At 44.8% G+C, this 23,056-nt stretch overlaps 1 protein-coding gene across 1 annotated transcript; it reads right to left on the reverse strand.

Annotated features, from left to right (window-relative positions):
* Positions 1 to 2,292: 2,292 nt before the first annotated feature.
* LOC309334166 (uncharacterized protein) lies at positions 2,293 to 5,429 on the reverse strand. Its single transcript, XM_081848325.1, has 6 exons — positions 5,285 to 5,429; positions 4,964 to 5,043; positions 4,240 to 4,342; positions 3,740 to 3,823; positions 3,262 to 3,366; positions 2,293 to 2,504 (listed from the first exon to the last, which is right to left on the reverse strand). The coding sequence occupies exons 1-6, from the start codon at positions 5,294 to 5,296 to the stop codon at positions 2,352 to 2,354; spliced, it is 537 nt and encodes a 178-aa protein (XP_081704451.1). The 5' UTR covers positions 5,297 to 5,429; the 3' UTR covers positions 2,293 to 2,351.
* Positions 5,430 to 23,056: the final 17,627 nt, after the last annotated feature.

Below are 23,056 nucleotides of genomic sequence, written 5' to 3' on the forward strand. Positions count from 1 at the left end.
TCACAGATTGGAATGATTAGAATGGAAATGAGGTGTGTGTGTGTGCATGCGTGCTTGTGATGATAAACTCCTTTGGTAAAGGAATCCCCCTGGTGCTCCAAAGGGACAATCTGCACCAAAAACATTAAACTTGTAACTAACAATATCTACCCCCCCCCTTTTTTTAACAGAGGTTCATGCTTTAACACTCTGTATCTGAGTGGGCTTTTTGCACCGAGCTTTCCCCATCAATATCTGCTCTTTAAATCTGAATTAAAGCAAATGACAAATCGGGTTTTCTGTGGATTGACATGTGCTCAGATTGAAGTTTAAAGTGTAGGTTTTCACAGAGACAGCTCCAGACCAAAAATAAATAAATAAAAATGACATGCTAGAACATGCAGACCATGCCTGGAAAGATAGGAAGAAACGTAAGTGTGGGTAAGCCCTTACTCTCCTCCCTTTTCATTCCTCACTTAGAACTCATCCACATGTCGGCTTGTGCTATGCCTAGAAAGCACAGGTCCATATAGTTTCCTCCTTGCCCTGCTCCTTTTCCAAGGGAAAACTAATTTTTTAGTGGTAGATTGGAAAAAATGGCAATCCAGGGAAAACCAGTATTGCTGTTTTCCCCAATTGAGCACTAAAGAGTAGTTTTCCACAGGGAAAAGCAGCAGGACAAGAGCAAGTGTGGATAAGCCTCGTATACACTTATGGATGCTCAGTGAATTAAAATTTGACTGCAGAATAATAATGATAATGGATGATGATGATGATAATAATGATGATAATGTATACAGATAGTATTCTAAAAGATTAATCACATCTATCTGAAAGCTGCAGGAGGAACAATATCATGTACAAAATTGTTAGCATAAGTAATAAAATCATACCATATTAATGCCAGGAATTCTTCCCAGCGGAGCAAGTTCCAGAAGGGACAACAGAACAGGTCCTTGGATCTTCCTGTGTGCCTGCCTGCCTTTTCCCCCACACAGCCCTTCCTCTCTCTCACCTCTCTCTCTCTCTCTCTCTCTCTCTCTCTCTCTTACAGGACACAGGTACATATTTTAGGCAACCTTGTCAAAATATAAACCATTTGAGTGCTTCCAAGTATTCTTGCTTAGCATCTCATGTTACCATACATCATTTCCTTGGCAGGGCTGTTGTACCTTCAGGGCCACGTAACAGGCCAGGCCTTCTCACCACTCCTCTCAAGAAAAACCCTTCACCTGCTATACTCCTGCCTGTTCTGCAGCTTTTCACCCCAAGTCCAGAGAAGTACTGATGAGGAAGTCTGCACCTGCTGAATTTAAAAGGGCAGACTCTTCCCATCAAAGCTTCACAATGTGCTGTGCCACCTGCCCTCCTGACCGTTCTGCTTCCCCAACTCCTGTCCAGGTGGCATCACTGTGGAACAGTGTTCTGCTGCTCACACGGAGAGGAAAGACCAGGCTTCCTCAGCCTCGGCCCTCCAGATGTTTTGAGACTACAATTCCCATAATCCCTGACCCTGCTAGCTAGGGATCATGGGAGTTGCAGGCCAGAAACATCTGGAGGGCTGAGGTTGAGGAAGCCTGGGAAAGACAATCTCTTATTTAAGTAGGCACACATGATGATATGGATGCTCCAGGATTTCTTTTAAAAAAAAAAAATCAAAGCAGCAACTGGGGAGGCATCTTGAGTGGCCTTTTACTTGATCCAAATCACCCTCAGAAGTTGCCAGCAGCGTCTCTTTCCTCCCCGCCCCCAGAAAGAAACCTCCAAACCACAACACAGGGGTGCAAGTAAAGTGATGGAACAGAAATCACAAAGACAAATGTAAGCTTAGAACAAAATTGGTTTTTTATTTAAAATGGGAAAATCCACCAGATACTGTTGTACTGTTTTATTGTTGTTAGCTGCCCTGAGCCCGGCTTCGGCTGGAGAGGGCGGGATATAAATAAAATTTATTATTTTTATTATTATTATAACACCAGACAATGACCCTTCCTTTATCTCTGACCACACACATCAATCTGGTTTATGAAGAGGATTCATTCTTCATAATTCAGTACTGGGAACACATCCACAACTCCAGGCTGGATGTCCGCTGGATGGAAAAGAAGATAAGAAAAGTGAGTCTTCCTTACAACCTGGCCCAGACTCATCACTGGGCATCCTTAGGCAGCTAATGCCCCCCCCCATGCCCTGGCAAAGCCCAGTGGAGCTGCTACCCCACCCCCAACATCACCACCCCCATTGCCAGACCATTGGGCATCCCCATGGCATCTGGGAACAGCTGTTCACTCTCCACCTTGCTTGGGGGCTTTGAGGCAGGGCTGGGATTTCAACCTGAGGCAGGTGTGTTACAGCAAAGAAGTGAGTCCTCCTCAGACCCCAGTTAGGCTGCCAAGGATGGCTTTGGGGTGGAGAGTGAGCCCTGTGGGTTTGTTCTGTGCTTGCAGAATGGACAACTTGCCTTCACTGATGTTTTGGAACAGTGCAGAGAACTGCTGGGGAAGAACGCTGTTTATGACCTCAGCCTGTAAAATCAAGAAAAGCCTGAATCAGGTCCTTTTTTTACCTCACTCCCTTGCCTCCTAGGACCTCTGTGGGCTCTGCTGCCTAGTAGGCGGAGGCCAAAGGGCAACACCAAAGAAGAGCACAAAATACCACCTGAATAATCCTGGACATACTAGGAGACCACATTATTTCTCTGTCTGACACCAAGCTTGGATATCACTTTCATTGAGAGTCTTTTGTAAGTGTTATGTACAGTGGTACCTCGGGTTAAGTACTTAATTTGTTCCGGAGGTCCGTTCTTAACCTGAAACCGTTCTTAACCTGAAGCACCACTTTAACTAATGGGGCCTCCTGTTGCCTCCGCGCTGCTGCAACACAATTTCTGTTCTCATCCTGAAGCAAAGTTCTTAACCCGAGGTACTATTTCTGGGTTAGCGGAGTCTGTAACCTGCAGTGTATGTAACCTGAAGCGTATGTAACCCGAGGTACCACTGTACTAAGCTTGGATCATAGAACAATAGGCAAGTAGGATCCTAGAATGCAACAACTGATTGGCTTGCAGGAAAAGACCAATCAGGCTCCAGGAGGGAAGCAGAATCAGCCAGTCAGATGGGACTCATTGTGTAAATAATGTATATAAAATCCTGAGGTTTGGGGCAGAAATCAATCACTGTTTTACAAGCTGCAATAAAGAGCATGAAATCACTGTAGGACTCTGAGTATATTTCAGTAAGCCACCTTGAGAAACCTCTCTGGGCCATAAAATAGAGTACTTACAGTCAGGTTAATGAATCTCAGTGCATGTTCCAGCAAAACGTGGGTGCTGCTGGTAGCCATATCCTTTTCTGCTTCGTTCCCTAGAGTGAAATAATAAGCCAGTGCCTGTGGGAGGAAAAAGAACCTTAGTTTAGGGGCTGGTTTCGGCTAGAGAGGCAAGCTACCGCTTCCACCGAGAAGTCTCCCCCACTATCTGAGGGAGATTCTTTGCTCATTGTTCCAAACAGCAAAAAAGAACTACTTTCTCCCAAGTTACCCAGCCCCAAATTTGCTTTGCCCCCCCCCCACAGCTGCTGCACCCAGGTAGAGACTGAAGAAAGGGCCTTGACGAGGGTGGCCCCCTGTCTGAGTGGCCTGCCCTTCCCCAGCGTGTCAGGAGACGCCCATGTTCTGGATTTGTGATGCTGCCTGATCAAGCTTTTATGCCAGCAGGCTCTGCTGAAATGAATCAATACCCTCGTCCCACCAACACACTTACTTCCAAGAGGGTTTGTAGGCACAGAGCGGTTGGGTCCTCAGTCAGCAGGCGCCTCACAATTGCATGAAACAGCTGCTTGAGAGCCTGGTGGTGAAAACCATTTTCACAGAGGTGGATTCACAGATTCACAGGAGGAGATGATGTGGAAAGACATGGGGTGTGTGTGAGAATAGTTAACAGATTTTTAGCATTGGATAAGGGTGGTACCAAAGCAAACTGGCAGAATAGAGACAAATGCCAGCTTCAAATGAGACTAAGTTTTCGCTCACTGACAAAATGAGGCAAAATGCACTTTCTGATTGGAGATGATGTTTAAAAAAATCCCTGTATGTAATAGCTGGAAACCAGTGAAACCAAAAACATTGTTTGTGCAACTAAGCTTACTCTCTCACTAAAAAAAATAGTAAGAAATGAAAAGATGGTGCAAAACTTTCAGGAGATAAATTGAACCAGTAGAAGTCAAAACTCAAGAGTAACGATCAAAGCTACAAAGACTTTACCTCCTTTTCAGCATTATTCAGTCCATAAGTGTGAGCAATTGGAAAAAGCATCCCATGGATGATGGCCGATTTCTTACTTTGCATAAATGGAGGTTTCATGAAACTGTCATGATGAAGCAAGAAATAACATGGTGAGTTTTGCAAAGACCTGTGGGTGGTTTCCAGGGGTGTTGCGATCCTTAAGCCCCTCTCATGCCCTTCTTATATATTTTTCTTCTGAAATGTTGCCCCCCTCCACCACCGCCCAGCAGAAGTCTGGGCTGTGTCTCAAACTAAGTCCAGGAGGGGTCAGCTGGCTTCCCCCAGGTCATTAGCACTGGAGGCAGAGGGAGCAGACACCAAGCCAGGTTCCAGAATCAGGACCATGCCTGACCCACAGACTGACCCCGTTGGATCAGGGCTCTTGAGACAGAGCCCCACAATTTGAGACCTCCATGACCCACTGAGTAAATAGCCCCCTCCATGCCAGACAGCTCCCATCAAGTCCCAGCTTCCTTCAAGGAAGGGATGAGATGGGGGGGGGGAGATACACCTAGCCCTGGAAGCATAAAAGTCATCAATCAAGACTTCTTTCTTTTTCAAAAAAAGAAACTTCCATTGCCCCATACTGCCAACTGCTGGCTGCCCTTTCCTCAAGCATCTCTCTCTCTCTCTCTCTCTCACCACTTCTAATACCCAATTACCATGAATAGACACACACAAACAAACAGTGCCAACAACATACGTGAGGCAGACAATATCTTCCATTCCCCTCTTCAGTATTCTCACGGGATTTGGAAACTGGGTCCATCTCTGCATGATGTCCTGAGAAGAGTTCAAAGAGCAGAACAGCAAAGTCAGTTCCTCATGGAATTCAGGGGGGCTGTTCCAGCCCCAGACTCAGGGGTTGACTTCAGTTTCAGTTGGAATGCCTGTCCCAAATGCCTGCAAATTCTTCTTCTTTGCAAGACCCACAAACTTCCCTTGCCCAGAGTGTTTCCCAAACCACCACCACCACCCCTTCTGCCCACCTCCCACTGGATTTTTCATCCTGAACCTCACTTACCAAAATGACCATGGACACAGCATCTTTATTATACTCCACTCTATCCTCACCCTCATTATAGGCTTGTTCACAGGTGAAGGCCACACAGAAGAGGAAAAGATCATCCCCAGAAAGACCCTGAATGTGGAGAAAGTCAGGCTTTCAATCAGGAAAGGACTTTCCTAGACTACAGAACTGTGAAAGCCATGGGGGCAAAATGGGGTGCTCCAGGGGACAAAAACCTAAAATGGGCATTTTCCTGAGATTGGGGGGAGCAGAGGCAAGGGAGCAGAGCCAAGGGGCACAGGTCTTCACTCCTGCTCCCACAGATACTAACCTCTAGAACTGGGTCAGCTTGCTGCACCGGAATTTCTGCAATGGAAAGAGGAAGAAAGCTTCATCCATCTGTTTGCATTTCTCACATGGACAAGCATTGCAAGGGGTTGCACTAGATGACCCCTGGGGTCCCTTCCAACTCTACAATACTACGAAAGTACCATTGCCAAAGTGATTAATCAAAGTAAATAATACAACTCTTGTCTCTCTCCCCCCATTTCACCCAGCCCATAGTATATCAGGTCAATTAAAAAAAAATCATAGTTACCAATCTCAATGCACTCATCCAAAGCTCGAGGAATTCTACACATAGTGAAGCCAATATGAGCAAGCCAGGAGAAACTGAAGTGTACTCTTTGGAAAGTAGACCTAAGACTACCCACATCAGTGATAGGACTAGGGGGTTGGACTGAAACTTCCAACCAATTTCACTATCTATGTGGGTGGACCTAGACAAATGTAGCCTATGAACGATCATAAGCCATCTGGAGCGGCAGTGGAATCAGCATCATTGCCCCTTCCGTATCAACAGTTTCTCCCTCAGTAAACTTTGGCGTGCTTCCACTGTTGGTTCTCCAAAACAATTTGTACCCCCTCTTTTTGTTTAGACGCAGTGGCCGGGCTGCTTTCCCTTTAATCACAGTGCCAAGGTCTCCAAATGCCTTATCAAAAACTGGAAAGAAGTGCGCAAAAGTTCAAGAAGCCTCTGCAGAAGGTATAAAGCTAGTATAAAACTTGTAAGCTGCACAGCACGGCCTGGCCTAGTATAATCCATTTGGATCCTACATTGTTCCTCTTTTATGAAATGTACCATAATTGCTTGATAAAATGCACTTTTAGGTCTAACAAGTAGGTCCCAAATTAACAATCTTGGCATCTCACTTAATAGGACAGCAAATATTTTTCCTCTTGAGTCTTCCTTCAAAAGTTTGAGGCACCTGTTGTTTTGACTGCCAGCTTGCTTCGATATCTCTTCATTTCCATAACCCTGTTTCACTAATAGGCTAGTTGCTTCAATCGGCAACATTTCTAAAGGAGAGGGATACTCCCACGTGCCTGTTATATGCAGTAGAGCACGCAAACATCCCAAGTTTAGGGGAAGGCATGTAATTCAGTAGTTCTGCTTTGCACGCAGAAAGTCCTGGGTTCAATCCTTGGCATCTCCATGTAGGGCTGAGAAAGAAAGAAAGAAAGAAAGAAAGAAAGAAAGAACGAAAGGAAGGAAGAAAGGAAGGAAGGAAGGAAGGAAGGAAGGAAGGAAGGAAGGAAGGAAGGAAGGAAAAGAAAAGAAAAGAAAAGAAAACACTGCCTGAGAATCCTGGAGAGCTACTGCCAGCCAGTGCAACTTCCTACTTTTATATTCCTGTTTCATTGTTTATCCTAAGAACAAGCAAGCTTCTCCACAAGACATGCACATTCACACATTTTCATGATACATAGTATAGAAAGGTCTTTCTATGTATGAATACAAGTACATAATTCCTGAATATAAAAGGAGGGAAACATCCTACCTCTGCAACAATGTCATTGGGGCTGCATTTCTGCACAAAATTACACTGTGCCTAGAAAAAAAATCGGGGAGCCAGTGTAGTTCTGTATGGTTGCCCTCTATGCACCCTTTCCTAACATGGCAACCCAACTGAAGTTTCAGAATTGTGCATGGCATGGAGAATGTGGGTACAGAAAGGTTATTTCCCCCTCTGTCTTAACAGTAAAACTCGTGGACAATGAATGAAGCAGAATGTTGGGAGATTCAGGACAGATAAAAGAAACTACGTCTTCACATGATATACGGAGCTCACGTCTAGAGGAGTCAGTGAGGGCCACCTTAGATGGCTTTGAAACAGGGTTGGACAAATACCCAGAGGATACAGCTATCGGTGGCTCCTAGCCATGATGGCTGTGCTCTACTTCCATGGTCAGAGGCAGTACTGCTTTTGAATACCAGTTGCTGGAAATAGCAGGAGGGGGAAGTAGCTGTGCTCAGGTCCTATTTGTGGGCTTCCCTTTGTGGGCATCTGGTTGGCCACTGTGAGAACAGGATGCTGAACTAGATGGACTACTGGCCTGATCCAAAAGCTTCTTCTTATGGACACAGTGGGGCCTCTTTCCAAGTTAACCTGCAGAGGGTTCTGCTAAAAGTGCTTGACTTGAGCCCCAGCCTGCCCACACCTGTTCATGGCTGGCCTTAGGGGCTGCCACCATCAACAAACATGCAGCAGGGGATAGCACAGAAGACCTCTGCTGTGCCTGTTGGGTTGGGTGGGTGCCCTAATTCATAGCTAACGCCTTCCAATATCCATGTATCTGTTATGTTCCCAGCCAGGAAATCTCCATTAATTGTTCTGTCTACTAGGAGGGGATTTGATGTATTTACCTCTTTGCTTCCTTCCCTTATGGTCCACTTCCAAAGTGTCAAATGGCTATGCATAGGGCAGCATCTGCCAACTTTTTTGAGTCTGTGGACACATTCTGAATTTTGAAAAGGTGCCAAGGGCACCAATCACAAAATGGCTGCCAACAAGGGCGTGGCCTAACCGAAAATTTTTGCTGCCTCCAAATAAGCCAAAAACCTAAGATGCTTCCAATATGGAAAATCTATTCAATTTTCTATTATTATTAATTTTGTTAACAAAACTGTTTTAAAAACCCTTAATTTTCAGACACCTGGTTGTAGTATTGTCCATTACTAGTGTGCTACTGTAGATTAGAGCTAGAAAATAAAAGATGACTGAATCCAGGATTAATGCACATGCTTATATATGTTAATGGCCACAAATAGGAAGACATGCTCAAAGCTGGCTGCCAAGTATTGCAACTACTGCTACTATCTTTATGGAATAGAAAGGAATAAAAATACAAGGAGAGCACATTTTTAAAACCCATTTTTGAGCAATAGTTGAACAATACAGACTCTCCTTCATTGGAGGATTTTGGGCAGAGGTTGGACTAGATGATCCTGCATTGCAGAGGGTTGGACTAGATGACCCTAGGGATCCCTTCCAACTACAGAGAGAAAACCTTCAGAACTGGAATTGGACGGCGATTATTGTAAAGGAACTTCACACAAGATAGAACTACAATAAAGCTTTATTTGGAGTGAGGAATGTTAAACAAGAAGGTATTGGAAGCTGCAGAATTGCAAACAAAGCTCACATTTTGCCAGGCATCTGGAAAGGCCTGAAGTTGCTGATATGGCAGAGGAAACCCTAGAAAAGGGAGGGATGCCTTCTGGTTATTAGAGATGCACTCTGCTGAGTTTCAGAGACCCTTTCTTCTATCTAAGACAGGGGTCAGCAACCTTTTTCAGCCATGGGCCGGTCGCCCATCCCTCAGACCATGTAGTGGGTCGGACAATATTTTTTTTGGGGGGGGATGAACAAATTCCTGTGCCCCACAAATAACCCAGCAATGCATTTTAAATAAAAGCACACATTCTACTCATGTAAAAACACCAGGCAGCCCCCACAAACAACCCAGAGATGCATTTTAAATAAAAGGACACCTTCTACGCATGTAAAAACATGCTGATTTCCGGACCATCCACAGGCCAGATTTAGAATGTGATTGGGCTGCATCCAGCCCCCAGGCCTTAGTTTGCCTACCCCTGAGCTAAGCACATGAGATCTGGACACCAGTATATGCATATAAACATGTTTGCTCAGTGGCTGAGCCTCTGCTTCACATGGAGAAGGTAGAATCATAGAAATGTAGAGCTGGAAGAGACTACAAGGGCTATCTGGTTCAACCCCCTGCAATGCAGGAATCTTTCATCCCATGTGGGTCTTGAACCCGCAACCCTGAGATTGAAAGTTTCATGACCTACTGACTGAGCTATCTCCCCACAACTAACCCACCTCAACGCCCTTATTTTTTGTGTCCCCCAGCCCCAAAGAGCAGTTCCACCAGCACCACTGCACCAATGGGGCACACAGCACACACACACCCCTCAGTCCTCAGAAAACCCCTTAATCTCAATTTTACTTTATTCTGTGGTAGATTTACAAAAAGAAAAACACACACTTCAGAATTAATTAGAATTAATGATCAGCTTAATTCTGAAATGTCAGAGACCTTCAAGATTGAAAGGGGAACAAGGCAAGGGTGCCCACTCTCCCAGCTCCTGTTCATTTTAACTTTAGAAACACTTAATCAAGATATAAGACTAGATGAGAGCATACATCTCTTATATTATATTATATATTATATATTATATACATCTCTTATTATGGGGTACATATCTTATAAACGTCATGCATTTGCAGATGACTTACTCCTGACACTGGAAGACCGAAAAGAGAGGGTTAAAAAACTTTTAGAATTAATGGTGAATTATTAGGAATCCATTAATTAAAGTCTGGAGGAAACATCATAGGCTTTTGGAACCTAAAATCCCTTGATGGGCAACCCCATTTGAAATACTCTCAATTAAGAAGAAAAATATGGGCAAAATTAGAACCACATATAGACAGTTGATAGAAGAGGAGGGAGGACAGTTAAAACTTAAAGCGTATGAAGAACTAAAAGTATATTGCACTAGCTGGCTCCAGTATTACCAACTGAATGATAGTTTTTTTGTGACAAGAAAATAGGTTTTTTGAAGGAAAAATAGACCGTATATTTCACTCCATAAGACACACTTTTTTCTTCCTATAAAGTAAGGGGAAATGTCTGTGCGTCTTATGGAGTGAATGCGTGGTCCCTGGAGCCAAATTTGCCATTGGCAAAAAGCAGATCATGTTCTTTTTTTTTGAAAGAGGGAAGTGGGTATTGAAACAAAGCCTCTGATCGTTTGCTATTAGGGAGAGAGATAAGGGAGCTAGAGAGAAAGGAGGCTGGGGGGGGGAGGTAAAGACAGCAAACTTGCAAAGGTGGGGGGGGGGACAGGAAGACTAAAGCAACAAGGAGAGAAATTAGAAGAAAAGGAGGAGCAAAAAGCTGCTCCAGCTAAGGAACAGACACTAAGGCAAAGGAGAGGGAAGCGAGTGTTGAAAGGAAACAGCTGATTAGTGGGATCGGGAGAGAGATAAGGGCCGCTAGCGGAGGCTGCCTAGGAGGGGAGAGGTAAAAGCCAGTGGATCCTCAGGATTTTTACATTGGGTCACCCCAAATTCACCATCAGATCACATGTCTGTGGCCACAGCATGAATCACAAAAATCATACATCCACTGTTTCATTCAGATTTTTTTTCTTGTTTTCCTCCTCTAAAAACTAGGTGCGTCTTATGGTCAGGTGCATCTTATGGAGCTAGAACTATGGTAAATTCCAATTAGAAATTCTACAAAACCCAAAGATAAATCTCTCAAAAGCATATAACCTGCTTCTTGAGTGGGAATTAAAAGATGAGCAAACCAAGGAATTCTTCATAAAATGGGGACAAGATCTGGGCTACGCAATTTGATTTGAGAGATGGGAAAGGTTATGGAAATATGATATAAACTTTACTGTGTGCACCGCTATTAAAGAAAATATCATGAAGATGAATTATAGGTGGTATATGACCCCGGTCAAACTGGCTAAAATTTATAAACTACTCACAAATTTATGTTGGAGATGTAAAAAGACTGAAGGCTCACTATAAAAAAAAGCCATCCAGAGTGGCTGGGGAAACTCAGCCAGATGGGCGGGGTATAAATAATAAATTATTATTATTATTATTATTATTATTATTATTATTATATCATATTTGGTGGAATTGTGTAAAGATAAAGACCTTCTGGAATAATATTTATGAGGAATTGAAAAAATCTTTAAAATAACCTTTCAAAAAAGACCTGAAGTGTTTCTTCTTAGTCTAGTTTCAGACGATATTCCCAAAGACAAGGTTAGAATATTTTTATATGCAACAACGGCTGCTAGAATACTGGTGGCCAAAAACTGGAAGAGTGAGGAGACTCCTTCAATGTCAGAGTGGCAAATTATATTTTGCAAATATATGGAATTAGCCAAGATGACAGTGACAATCATAATGCAATCAAAACAAAAATTAAGGGAGTGTGTTGAAGAATATATTGTACAAAATTACAGTGGTACCTCCGGTTGCGAAAGTGATCCGTTCCTTAGCCCTGTTCACAACCTGAAGAGAATGCAACACGTGTCTGCGCACGTGCGGGTCACGATTCGCTGCTTCTGCGCATGCACATGACGCCATTTTGCGCGTCTGCACATGCGCGAGCAGTGAAACCTGGAAGTAACCCTTTCCAGTACTTCCGGGTCGCCATGGGACGCAACCTGAAAAGACGTAACCTGAAGCTAATGTAACAAGAGGTATGACTGTATTTCAATAGAAATGTTTGAAGAAGTACTGATTGAGTACATTAAGCTAAGAATTTAAAATAGAGGATTGAGTAATGTGATGAATATTTATGAACACAATGTTAGAGTTTTAAGGTAGCAAGAATGATACTGTATCATGCATGTGAATGAAGTTGCGTGTCGAGACCCCGCAGCCACCCCCTCGTTGGGAAATAACTCACACAAGGACACAGATGTTAGGTTTATGTTATTGGGCAAATTTTGGCCACAACTTTATTGAATTACAGAATGTGAGCGGTATTGGCTTAGGAATTGATTGGACCTGACTATATCTGACTCCTGCCCACTGTGCAGGAAGTCCAGTAAAGGTAATTCACCGGTAGGGGGAGCCCTATCGATGCGAACCAACTCGAGCTCCCCCTGGTGTTCCCGTCGGGGTCGTGTCAAGGCCCTAGCCCCTAGCCGGGCTTCGGACAAGATCAGCACCCCTGGATTCCTTTAACGGAATACCCTTAAGCATGGAGGGGCAGGCGATGGCCACACCTCCCCTCCCCCACACAAGGTCAAACGATGCCTAACCACAACCCTAACAAAGTTGTGGTGATTGCTACGAGGTAGGTGAAAACCAAGTGGCCAGTGCCAATTTGCCAAGTGGAAAAATTCCTCCAGGCACCTCGGACAACCAAGGTGACCAACCTTAGTCCATAGCAAGGCCAGTGCCTAACCTGCAAATTGAGGAAGTGAGCCAAAGAGGAAGTCCTCTGGCTCGCTCCTCCATTTAAACTGTCCCAGCCATGCCCTCCAGCCAGCGGATTGGCTGGCCAGGCTCTGATGTGGCCAAGATCCCACAGGCAATGGGGGACAGAGTCCCCTGCCCCCGGTGGGGAGTGGGTGGCCATGCAGTCCACCGCAATTCCTCCGTACTGGGAAGTGGAGCGGATGAAGTCACATGGGTATTTGGGTAAATGGTGAGTTGAGTATAGGGTTTAGAGTTAGATGTGGGAAATCTGTATATATACTATTATATATGTAATGTATAGTGTTGAAAATGTATGGCAACTAACATGTAAAATGAAATCAATAATAAAAAATAAATACAGGACTGAAAAGAAAGAAAGAAAGAAAGAAAGAAAGAAAGAAAGAAAGAAAGAAAGAAAGAAAGAAAAACATATACCCTCCAACCCCACTATGCGCATTTGCCCCCCCCCCCCGGCTGGGAGCCTCAATAGTGCCCCTCTGGAGGCATCACCCAGGGCAAAATACCCAACACACACAAACATCCCTTTGCTGTGGTTCTGCTGGAGTGAGAAATAGGGCCATTCCAGGATCAAATCAGAAGCCAGGTTGGCTTTTGTAATTCCAGGACTGTCCTTGGAAAATTGGGAAAACTGGGCCTGTGGGGGGCAGGGTGTGTGCTGCCAAATCTGTGCAGACAGTATTGAACAAGACGGATCAACAGTCTAGCTTAGCCTTACAGTGGTACCTCGGGATGCGAACGGGATCCGTTCCAGAGCCCTGTTTGCATCCTGAACAGAATGCAAGACGTGATGGTGCGTCTATGCATGCGCAGGTCGAGTTTTGCCACTTCCGTGCATGCACATGACGTCATTTTGAGCGTGTGCGCATGAGGAGAAACCCAGAGGTAACATGCTCCATTACTTCTGGGTTGCCGCGGAGCGCAACCCAAAAGCGCTCAACCTGAAGCACATTCAACCCGAGGTATGACTGTATATGTTATTATTATTCAAATATTTATTCAAATATTATTCAAATACAAGCAAATATTTATATACTGCTGTTTCAAAGAAAAATATCAAAGCAGTTTTCAATAATACATAAAATTATAATAAGAACCATAAAAATAAAACCAGGCATCAATTAACTATTGTGGAAAGATGTGTTCTTAATTGCCTGCACAGACCTGGTGGAATAGAAAAGCTTTTAACAGGCATTTGAAGGTTATGTCAGAAGGTGCCTGCTGAAGGTCACTGACAAACCAAAGGAAATAAGGGAAGCCTTCATTAAGTACTTTACAGAAGATCTTTATAAAAAAGGAACTGAAAAGAAGACACTGATGGAAGAATATATAAAAAGTAGCAATCTCCCCAAAATAAAAGATGAAAAAGAGATGACAACAACAACAACAACAACAACAACAACAACAACAACAACAACTTATTTATACCCTGCCCATTTGGCTGGGCTTCCCCAGCCACTCTGGGCGGCTTCCAACAAAATATTAAAATACAGTAATGCATCAAACATTAAAAGCTTCCCTAAACAGGGCTGCCTTCAGATGTCTTCTAAACGTCTGGTAGTTGTTCTTCTCTTTGAAATCTGGTGGGAGGGCGTTCCACAGGTGGGTGCCATTACCGAGAAGCCCTCTGCCTGGTTCCCTGTAACTTGGCTTCTCGCAGTGAGGGAACTGCCAGAAGGCCCTCAGCGCTGGCCCTCAGTGTCCAGGTAGAACAATGGGGGTGGAGACGCTCCTTCAGATATACTGGACCAAGGCCATTTAGGGTTTTAAAGGTCAACACCAACACTTTGAATTGTGCTCGGAAATGTACTGGGAGCCAATGTAAGTCTTTCAAGACCGGTGTTACTGTATGTGGTCTCAGCGGCCACTCCCAGTCCCCAGTCTAGCTGCCACATTCTGGATTAATTGTAGTTTCTGGGTCACCTTCAAAGGTAGCCCCACATAAAGCGCATTGCAGTAGGCAATGCGGGAGATAACCAGAACATGCACCACTCTGGCGAGGTAGTCCACGGACAGGTAGGGTCTCAGTCTGCGTACCAGATGGAGCTGGTAGACAGCTGCCCTGGACACAGAATTGACCTGTGCCTCCATGGACAGCTGTGAGTCAGAATCTCCTTTCTTATAACTTGAACCTATCAGTTCAATTCCTACCCTCCCCAGCAGGAGAAAAAAAGAGCTTGCTCCATCTTCCATGTGACAGCCCTTGAGACATTTATAAAATGCAATCCTATCTCATCTCAGTCTCCTCTTCTCCAGACTAAACAGTCAGTTCCTTCAATGGTTCGTCATAAGACTTGGTTTCCAGGACATTTATCATGTTTCCATAAACACCCGTAGGCATGATTTGCTATAATTAAAACAATGGACTTGATTGCAATAGCCCAGTGCAGGATATTGCTAGGAGGTTCTATTGAGAGATATAGGATGCCAGCAATAAATGAGAGATTTATTTTTTAAATCCCTTTTTAAAAAATAATGTATATTATTATTATATTACTTAAGAACAAATGGGTAGGTCTTTCTCTCTCCCAACCTTACCTAGTTGCTAGGTAGGAGAATAATAGTCACAGTTGTTGTGGTTATTATTACAATATATCTTCTGCCTTTAACCCAAAGTCCCAGGGTGTGTGTGTGTGTGTGTGTGTGTGTGTGAGAGAGAGAGAGAGAGAGAGAGAGAGAGAGTGAGAGTGTTACGCGGGTGGCGCTGTGGTGTAAACCACTGAGCCTCTTGGGATTCCCCATCAGAAGGTGACAGGGTAAGCTCATGCTGCTCTATCCCAGTTCTTGCCAACCTAGCAGCTCAAAAGCATGCCAGTGCAAGTAGATAAATAGGTACTACTGTGGCGGGAAGGTAAATGGCGTTTCCATGTGCTCTGGTTTCCGTCACAGTGTTTCATCGCGCCAGAAGCAGTTTAGTCATGACCCAGAAAGCTGTCTATGAACAAATGCCGGGTCCCTCGGCCTGAAATCGAGATGAGCACTGCAACCCCATAATCACCTTTGACTGGACTTAACCATCCAGGGGTCCTTTACCTTTTTACCTTACAATTAAAACAATGCATTAATACTAAAACACATTATTAAATGCCGTTTAAAATAACATACGATCTCAGAAGTGAGGGGTGTGAACAAAATACACACGTCCAGTGCTTTTTTCCTGGGGCTACGCATACCCCTAAACATTTTGTGAATCTAAGTCTGGCCTCATTGAGGGGCAGTATTTCAATATGAGTAGGAAAATGAGAGTACTCCTAAACATTTTTGGTAGAAAAAAAGCACTGGACCACATCATTGAGGCCAAGAAGGAGGTCTTGTTTTTCTGGGCAGTCTAGGACCTTGATACACACTGTCCAGGCTTGAGCCCCAGGGAAATCACTTTAGTGCTGTGCTGAAAATGCAGCAAAAACAAATGAGGGAAGCATCAGTTTTTATTTATAAGCTCAATCTGATTGGAGTAAGGTACAAGCACTATGAGTTGCCTTAATTGGTGGCCAGTGGTGTGTCTCACTGGTCAGTTACCGCCTGCCTTAAATTTCACAAGATTATTGTGTCCTTCTACGAGAATATGCACAGCACCATCCAATATGGCAGTTCATCCTCAGGCATCTTCCCTATAAAGAACAGTGTGAAACAGGGTTCTGTTCTTGCCCCAACTCTCTTTGGCATATTCTTCTCCATGTTGCTCTTATATGCCTTCAGCTCAACTGAAGAGGGTGTGAACATCCATTCAAGGAGCAACAAACTGGTACGTCTCAGAGCCAAGATAAAAGTGTGGTGGATCCTTACCTGAGAGATGTTTGCAGATGGCACAGCACACTCCCAGGAAGCCCCCTTGCCCAGATTATCCGGAGCTTTGGGCTGGGCTGTCTCCAATATGCTGATGACACTCAGCTCTATCTGCTGATGGATGGCCACACCGACTCGACCCCAGACACACTGACTAGATGCTTGGAAGCTGTGGCTGGATGGTTTCGTGGGAGCTGATTGAAACTAAATCCTTCGAAGACAAAGGTCCTCTGGCTGGGTTGGGATGGTATGGCGATGAGGGACCAACTCCCTTCTCTTGCGGGGGCCCAATTAGTGCCAGTGCCTTCCGTTAAGAGTTTGGGTGTAATCCTTGACGCCTCCCTTTCCATGGAGGCGCAGGTTACAGCAACAGCTAAGGCAACATTTTTCCAACTTCGCCACATTAAGCAGTTGGTCCCTTACCTTTCCTGCCCCAGCCTGGCCACAGTGATCCATGTGATGATCACCACCAGGCTTGACTACTGTAATTCACTCTACATGGGGCTGCCCTTGAAACTGTCCCAGAAACTCCAGCTGGTGCAGAATGCTGCAGCGAGGCTTCTCACCCAGTGCTTTACCAGTTGCACTGGCTCCCGGTGGAGTATCGGGTCAGGTTTAAGGTGTTGGTTTTGACCTTTAAAGCCCTTTATGGCTTAGGGCCCTCGTACTTACGGGACTGCCTCTCCTGGTATGCCCTGCAGAGGACCTTAAGGTCCATGAATAATCATAGTTTAGAGGTCCTGGGCCCTAAGGAAGTCAGATTATCCTCCACCAGGGCCAGGGCCTTCTCAGTGATGGCTCCGACCTGGTGGAACGCTCTGTCCCATGAGACCAGGGCCCTGCAGGATTTAACTTCTTTCTGCAGGACCTGTAAGACAGAACTATTCCACCTGGCTTTCAATTTGAACCTGGCCTGATCTTTTGTTCCCCTTCCTTCCCTCCCCCTCCCCTTTTTGTGAAGATTGCCCACTCTGGGATCCCACAGCTGGTTCTCCCCTGGTCTCCTCTCTGGCCCAAGTGAGACTAATTTAGCCAGCTAGCCCTGGTGATCATCTAATGTTTATTGGATGGATTTCCCCCCTAAATTGATTTTTGATTTGTTATTTACGCTTTATACCGTATTTTATGCTGGTTTTTTTGCAGAATCAATTAAGTGTTTTAAATTTGTTGTTAGCCGACCTGAGCCCAGTTTCCTGAACTGGGAAGGGTGGGGTATAAATGAAAAATTATTAATTAATTAATTAATTAATTATAGAGGCTTATCAGATGTTTTGCGCCCCCATCCAAGCTTGCAGGGAGTTTAGCCTTACTTACACCTTGGTCTTAAGCATTGGTGACCATCCACTTAAGGAGGTAGACAAATTTGTCTACCTGGGTCCCACCATAACTAGCAACATCTCCATTGATGCTGAGCTAGACAAGTGTATTGGCAAGGCAGCTCTGGCAATGGCTCGCCTCTCCAAAAGGGTTTGGGGAAATGTGATGCTAATGTCCAATACCAAGATGAAGGTCTATTAGGCTTGCATGTTGAGCATGCTGCTTTATGGAAGTGAGTTGTGGGCAACTTACCAGGAGCAATGCCTCATTGCTTTCCATGTGCGCTGTGTTACGAGGATTTGGGGCATCACATGGCAGGACAGAGTCTCAAACAAAGATGTGCCCTCCAAAGCCCACATTCCCAGCATGTTCACACTCCTGTCTCAGCAACATCTGTGCTGGCTTGGTCACATCCACTGAAATATACTCAGAGTCCGGTAGTGATTTCATGCTCTTTATTGCAGCTTGTACAACAGTGATTGAATTTCCCTCCCAAACCTCAGGCTTTTATATACATTATTTACACAATGAGTCCCGTCTGATTGGCTGATTCTGCTTCCCTCCTGGAACCTGATTGGTCTTTTCTGCAAGCCAATCAGTTGTTGCATTCTAGAATTCTACTTGCCTATTGCTCTAGGATCCAAGCTTAGTACATAACATCCACAGAATGAAGGATGGCAGGATCCCCAAGGGTGTGCTCTATGAGGAACTGGCTTCCAACAACAGGCCAAGTGGCAGACCAACTCTGTGTTACAAAGATGTCTACAATCATGACATGAAGGTTGGCAACATGTGTGGGAATCCTTTGCAGATGACCATAGTGTCTGGAGACAGACAGTCAAGTTGTGCATCCATAGCAGTGACTAGAGGAGGAATGACCGCTGGGTGGCTCATAGAGAGACGAAGCACCATGGGGCATCTGCAGCAGCCTTCATCTTCCTCAGCTGCAACAAATCAAGACTGTGCGGCTTCGGTATTTACAGCCACAGCAGCTGCTGCAACTGTCCAACAGCTTAACCTCACTCCCAAAGGTCTCCCGAGACAGACTGATGCCAACAAAAGAAGGCAGGGAGAGATTAGCCACTAAGGTGGCAGTCATCTATACACTTAAAGGGGAGCAACCTCCATTGAACTCAGTGGAATCTCTGAGTAACTTGTGCAGAGGTCAGCAAACTTTTTCAGCAGGGGGCTGGTCCACCATCCCTCAGACCATGTGGTGAGCCGGACTATATTTTGGGGTGGGGGTGGGGGAATGAACAAATACCTATGCCCCACAAATAACCCAAGGATGCCTTTTAAATAAAAGCACACATTCTTCTCATATGAAAACACACTGATTCTCGGACTGTCTGTGGGCCAGATTTAGAAGGCGATAGGGCCAGATCCGGCCCCCAGGCCTTCGTTTGCCTACCCATGTTGTATAGCGGTTGTGCTGTTGATTTTAAATCTGCACAGGCTGCACTGTGCAGGCTCCGCTGCCCTCTGGTGGTAGTGACGGCAATATTGCCTTTGTTTAATGTCAGGGGAAAAACCAGCTCTTCCTTCACCTGCAAACTGCCCAGCAGACAGCAGCTTCTGGCATTCCCATTTTATTTTTTATTTTGTGTAGAAAGCACGTGGGAACAGAGTTTTACCATGTTCTGGAAACTGCAGAAGGGGAGGGCACTATTGTGCTTTGCTTGTGGGTTTCCCTTTGGGGTATCTGGTTGGCCACAGTGAAAAGAGGGTGTTGGGATGTTAGTACTATCAGCATCCCCTCAGATGTATAAGTGTAAAGGATGAAGACTTGGTGGTCTGCCACAAAATAGCTTACGTGGAGCACTCTGAACACTTGCAAACCAATGCAATTATGCAATGTTATTCAGATGTAAGCCCCATTTAAATGAATTAGGGTTTGACTTCAACCCCAAAGGTGCACTCTTCCATTGTCCCCTGAGACAGAGAGATGCCAACCAACCATTACTCCTAGGTAGGGCTGATGAGGCAAGGTGAGGCGACTGCTTCAGGCAGCAGGATCCACAGGGGCAGTGGATTCTGATGTAGAGCTTTATTTTTCTCTTTGTTCCTAATATAGATCTTCATTCACCTCTTTTTCCAGCTCAGGGAAAGGGTGGGGGTGCCACTTTGTGACTCTCCTAAGGTTCCAAAATGTTTTCAGCCAGCCCTGTTCCCAGGAAATGTGCACAGTGTTACAGCTCAATAAGATGCTTATTTACTCATAAGCAAAACCAACTTGAATGCATTTTTGTTTTATTTAGAAAAAGTGGGGAACCTTCGCCTTGTTGACCCTGCAGGCATCATTGTACTCCAATTCCTATTGGTCTCAACCAGCAAGGCTGGAGTGCCACAGATTACCCACACCCAATTTATAAGAACATTTCTTGGCTGCTTTTTAATAAAGCACACTTTATTCTAATGGTGCAAAACCAGGAAGGGAACAGCTCCTTTACAAATAAAACTGATTCAAAAGGCTGTGGTGTCTTGTTAGAGGCAATTGGCAATACTTCTAAGGTCATAATAGGTTTATTAGCCCCTTCATGCCCAGAACCCATTTGAAAAAAAATTGCTACACCAACTTTCCACAAGCTGGACAGGATGGGGATGACAGTTACCATAAGCCATGAAGTTTCCACACACCCCAAAGCGCATTCTGGGTAATAAACAGCATTTCAGGGGAAAAAAATAGTCAGGCATCACACACCTACTTCCAAGCTTGCCAAACCAACCAACCCATTTCACAAGCCACAGATAAGCAGATGGGATTTGTGGCAATAAAGGAGTGGGAACTTTATCCACAGAAATCACATTTTGATACAATAAATGCTTACCCAGGGGGAAAAACCAGCCGACCCACATTGACAATTTCTGAGCTACGAACCAAATAACACAAGCCACCTATTTGCATAGGAGATAGTTCCTAGGGGCCAAGGTCCATTTGCGCCCCCGATGCAATAAAATATTTGAGGGGACCACCCCTCCAAAGTTGATGGGCATTGACATTCAAATAGTCTACATGTGCCACGTCTTGCAAGCAAGCCAGGACTCGCTGCAGAATCAAAAGAAGCATATCGGGGGGACTGGGTAAAAGGCAGATCCAGATGATTTTAAATGAATTCATATGATTTTTTTCATTCAAATATAAATAAAATCACCATGATACTGTAGACCATGTCTTAGTCTGCAGGCAGCATCAAAAAAATCATGCATCCACTGTTTAAGTGGGGGCGCAATGGTGCAAAAACATAGTTAAAAAACAAGGATCCTCATGTATCCTCATGATTTTTGCACTAGATCAGCCCGAAGTCACCATCAGATACTGTAGAACATCATGGCCATGGGCATAGCCTGCACCACAAAAACCTCAGATGCACGGCTTCCTGGCCATACCATGGCCCAAAAACGTAGTTTCGAAACACGGATCCTTGTGGATCCTGGCGCTTTTTGCATTTGCGGGCCACCGCAAACTCACTGTCAAATCACACATCACAGCCAGGGGCACAGCCTGCACCACAAAAAACTAGGATCCACGGCTTCCTGGCCATACCATGGCCCAAAAACGTGGTTTCGAAGCACGGATCCTCGTGGATCCTCACATTTTTTGCATTGGGTCACCCCAAACTCCACATCAAATTACACATCATAGCCGCACCAGAAAAAACTCTGATCCATGGCCCAAAAACGTGGTTCTGAACCACGGATCCTCATGGATCCTTATGCTTTTTGCATTGGGCCACCCCTAACTCACCATCAAATCACACATCATAGCCAGGGGCACAGCCCGCACCACAAAAAACTCGGACACACACCTTGTTGGCCACACCATGGCCCAAAAACATGGTTTCAAAGCACAGATCCTCGTGGATCCTCACAGCCCCATATTCTCAACACAAAGTGAGAAGTTTTGGGGCAAATCACTGATTTGTACATCAGTTCCCGCATGGCACAACTGTACCTTCCCCACACTCAGTCTACAAACCATGGGACTTGTGGGTTCAGTTGCCAACATCTGTGTGTATGACTATGACATAAACACACTGAAAGGATCAAACTGGATAAATGACCGCATAATAGATGCATTTCTTGCCTCCAGGATGATCATGGCCAAAGAGCTAGGTCACGATGGAACAATTTTCCCACTTAGTTGCCACTTCATGCAGATGTGCCAAAGATTGCCAGTGCAAGCCCTGAAGAACTGTTTGAGATTTGGAATGCTAAAGAAAGATGTTTTGATTATTCCAGTAAATGACAGAGAAGTCCACTGGATACTGATAGTTATCATTTTTAAAAGGAAGACCATGCTCTACCTAGATTCCAAACATGGATCGAACCACTCTGTGATTGATGCAATAACATCCTTCTTAGCATGTCTGTATGAGATGGATTCAAAATGTCCCTATATTTTTGCAGACTGGTCATTTTTTGCACCAACCTATATACCCAGGCAAGGTAATTCCAGTGACTGCAGTCCTTTCACATGTACCATTGCACATCTGATTGCTTCTGCTGCCCAATTACAGTTCACACAAAAGGATATGGCTGCCATTAAACCCTGGATTGCAAAAGAAATAATGCCTATCTTGAAGGACAGACAAATATTTTCAACTGGAAATTGCTGCTGTTCCTCCCAAGAAGAGACAAATCTTGAAAGAGAGTCACATTACTGTGTCTAGATCATGCCCAGAGGGATGGAAGGATACACTAACCTATTGCTCAGATATTTTACCTTCCTTGTTTGAAGGCTGCTGGTCACTATGTTTTTTGAAGGAAGGGTGCAGGAGGCCCAGTGGTGACCTAACTATGGTTTACTGTGAAGCAGTGGTGTAGCGTGGGGGGTGCAGGGGGGGCCGGCCGCACCGGGCGCAACATCTGGGGGTTAGGGTTAGGGGTAGGGTTAGGGGGCGCAAATCCACGGGTTAGGGGGCGCAAATTACTTGCCTTGCCCCGGGTGCTGACAACCCACGCTACGCCACTGCTGTGAAGGAAACTGCAAGGATTGGTATCACTACTTTTGCATAGGCATTGATTCAAAAGATCTTCCAGAGGTTTTCATGTGTCCAGATTGTCAATCCACTGTGGCCAAACAGATTTTGAATCTGCAAACTGTCATATTCCACAGGTTGGTGTAATACAGCAAAATCCAAACACATAGTTTTCATCATCATGGCAGGGATGGTCCTTTTCCATAGAATTCTTATTCATGGAGTTGGTTTTTATAGCCTGCTTTTCTTTACTTTAAGGAGTCTCAAAGCGGCTATAAATCTCCTTTCCCTTCCATGCCCACAACAGACACCTTGTGAGGTAGATCGGGCTGAGAGAGTTCAGAGAGAAGTGTGACTGGCCC

This window comes from Podarcis erhardii (genome assembly GCF_964252035.2).
Source record: "Podarcis erhardii genome assembly, chromosome: Z".
Classification (NCBI taxonomy): Eukaryota; Metazoa; Chordata; class Lepidosauria; order Squamata; family Lacertidae; genus Podarcis; species Podarcis erhardii.

Coding starts and splice junctions, on each gene's coding strand:
- LOC309334166 (XM_081848325.1), bottom strand. Junction 3,824..4,239: donor TGAATAATGCTGAAAAGGAG/GTAAAGTCTTTG, acceptor TTTCACCACCAG/GCTCTCAAGCAGCTGTTTCA. Junction 2,505..3,261: donor TGAGATTCATTAACCTGACT/GTAAGTACTCTA, acceptor TTGATTTTACAG/GCTGAGGTCATAAACAGCGT.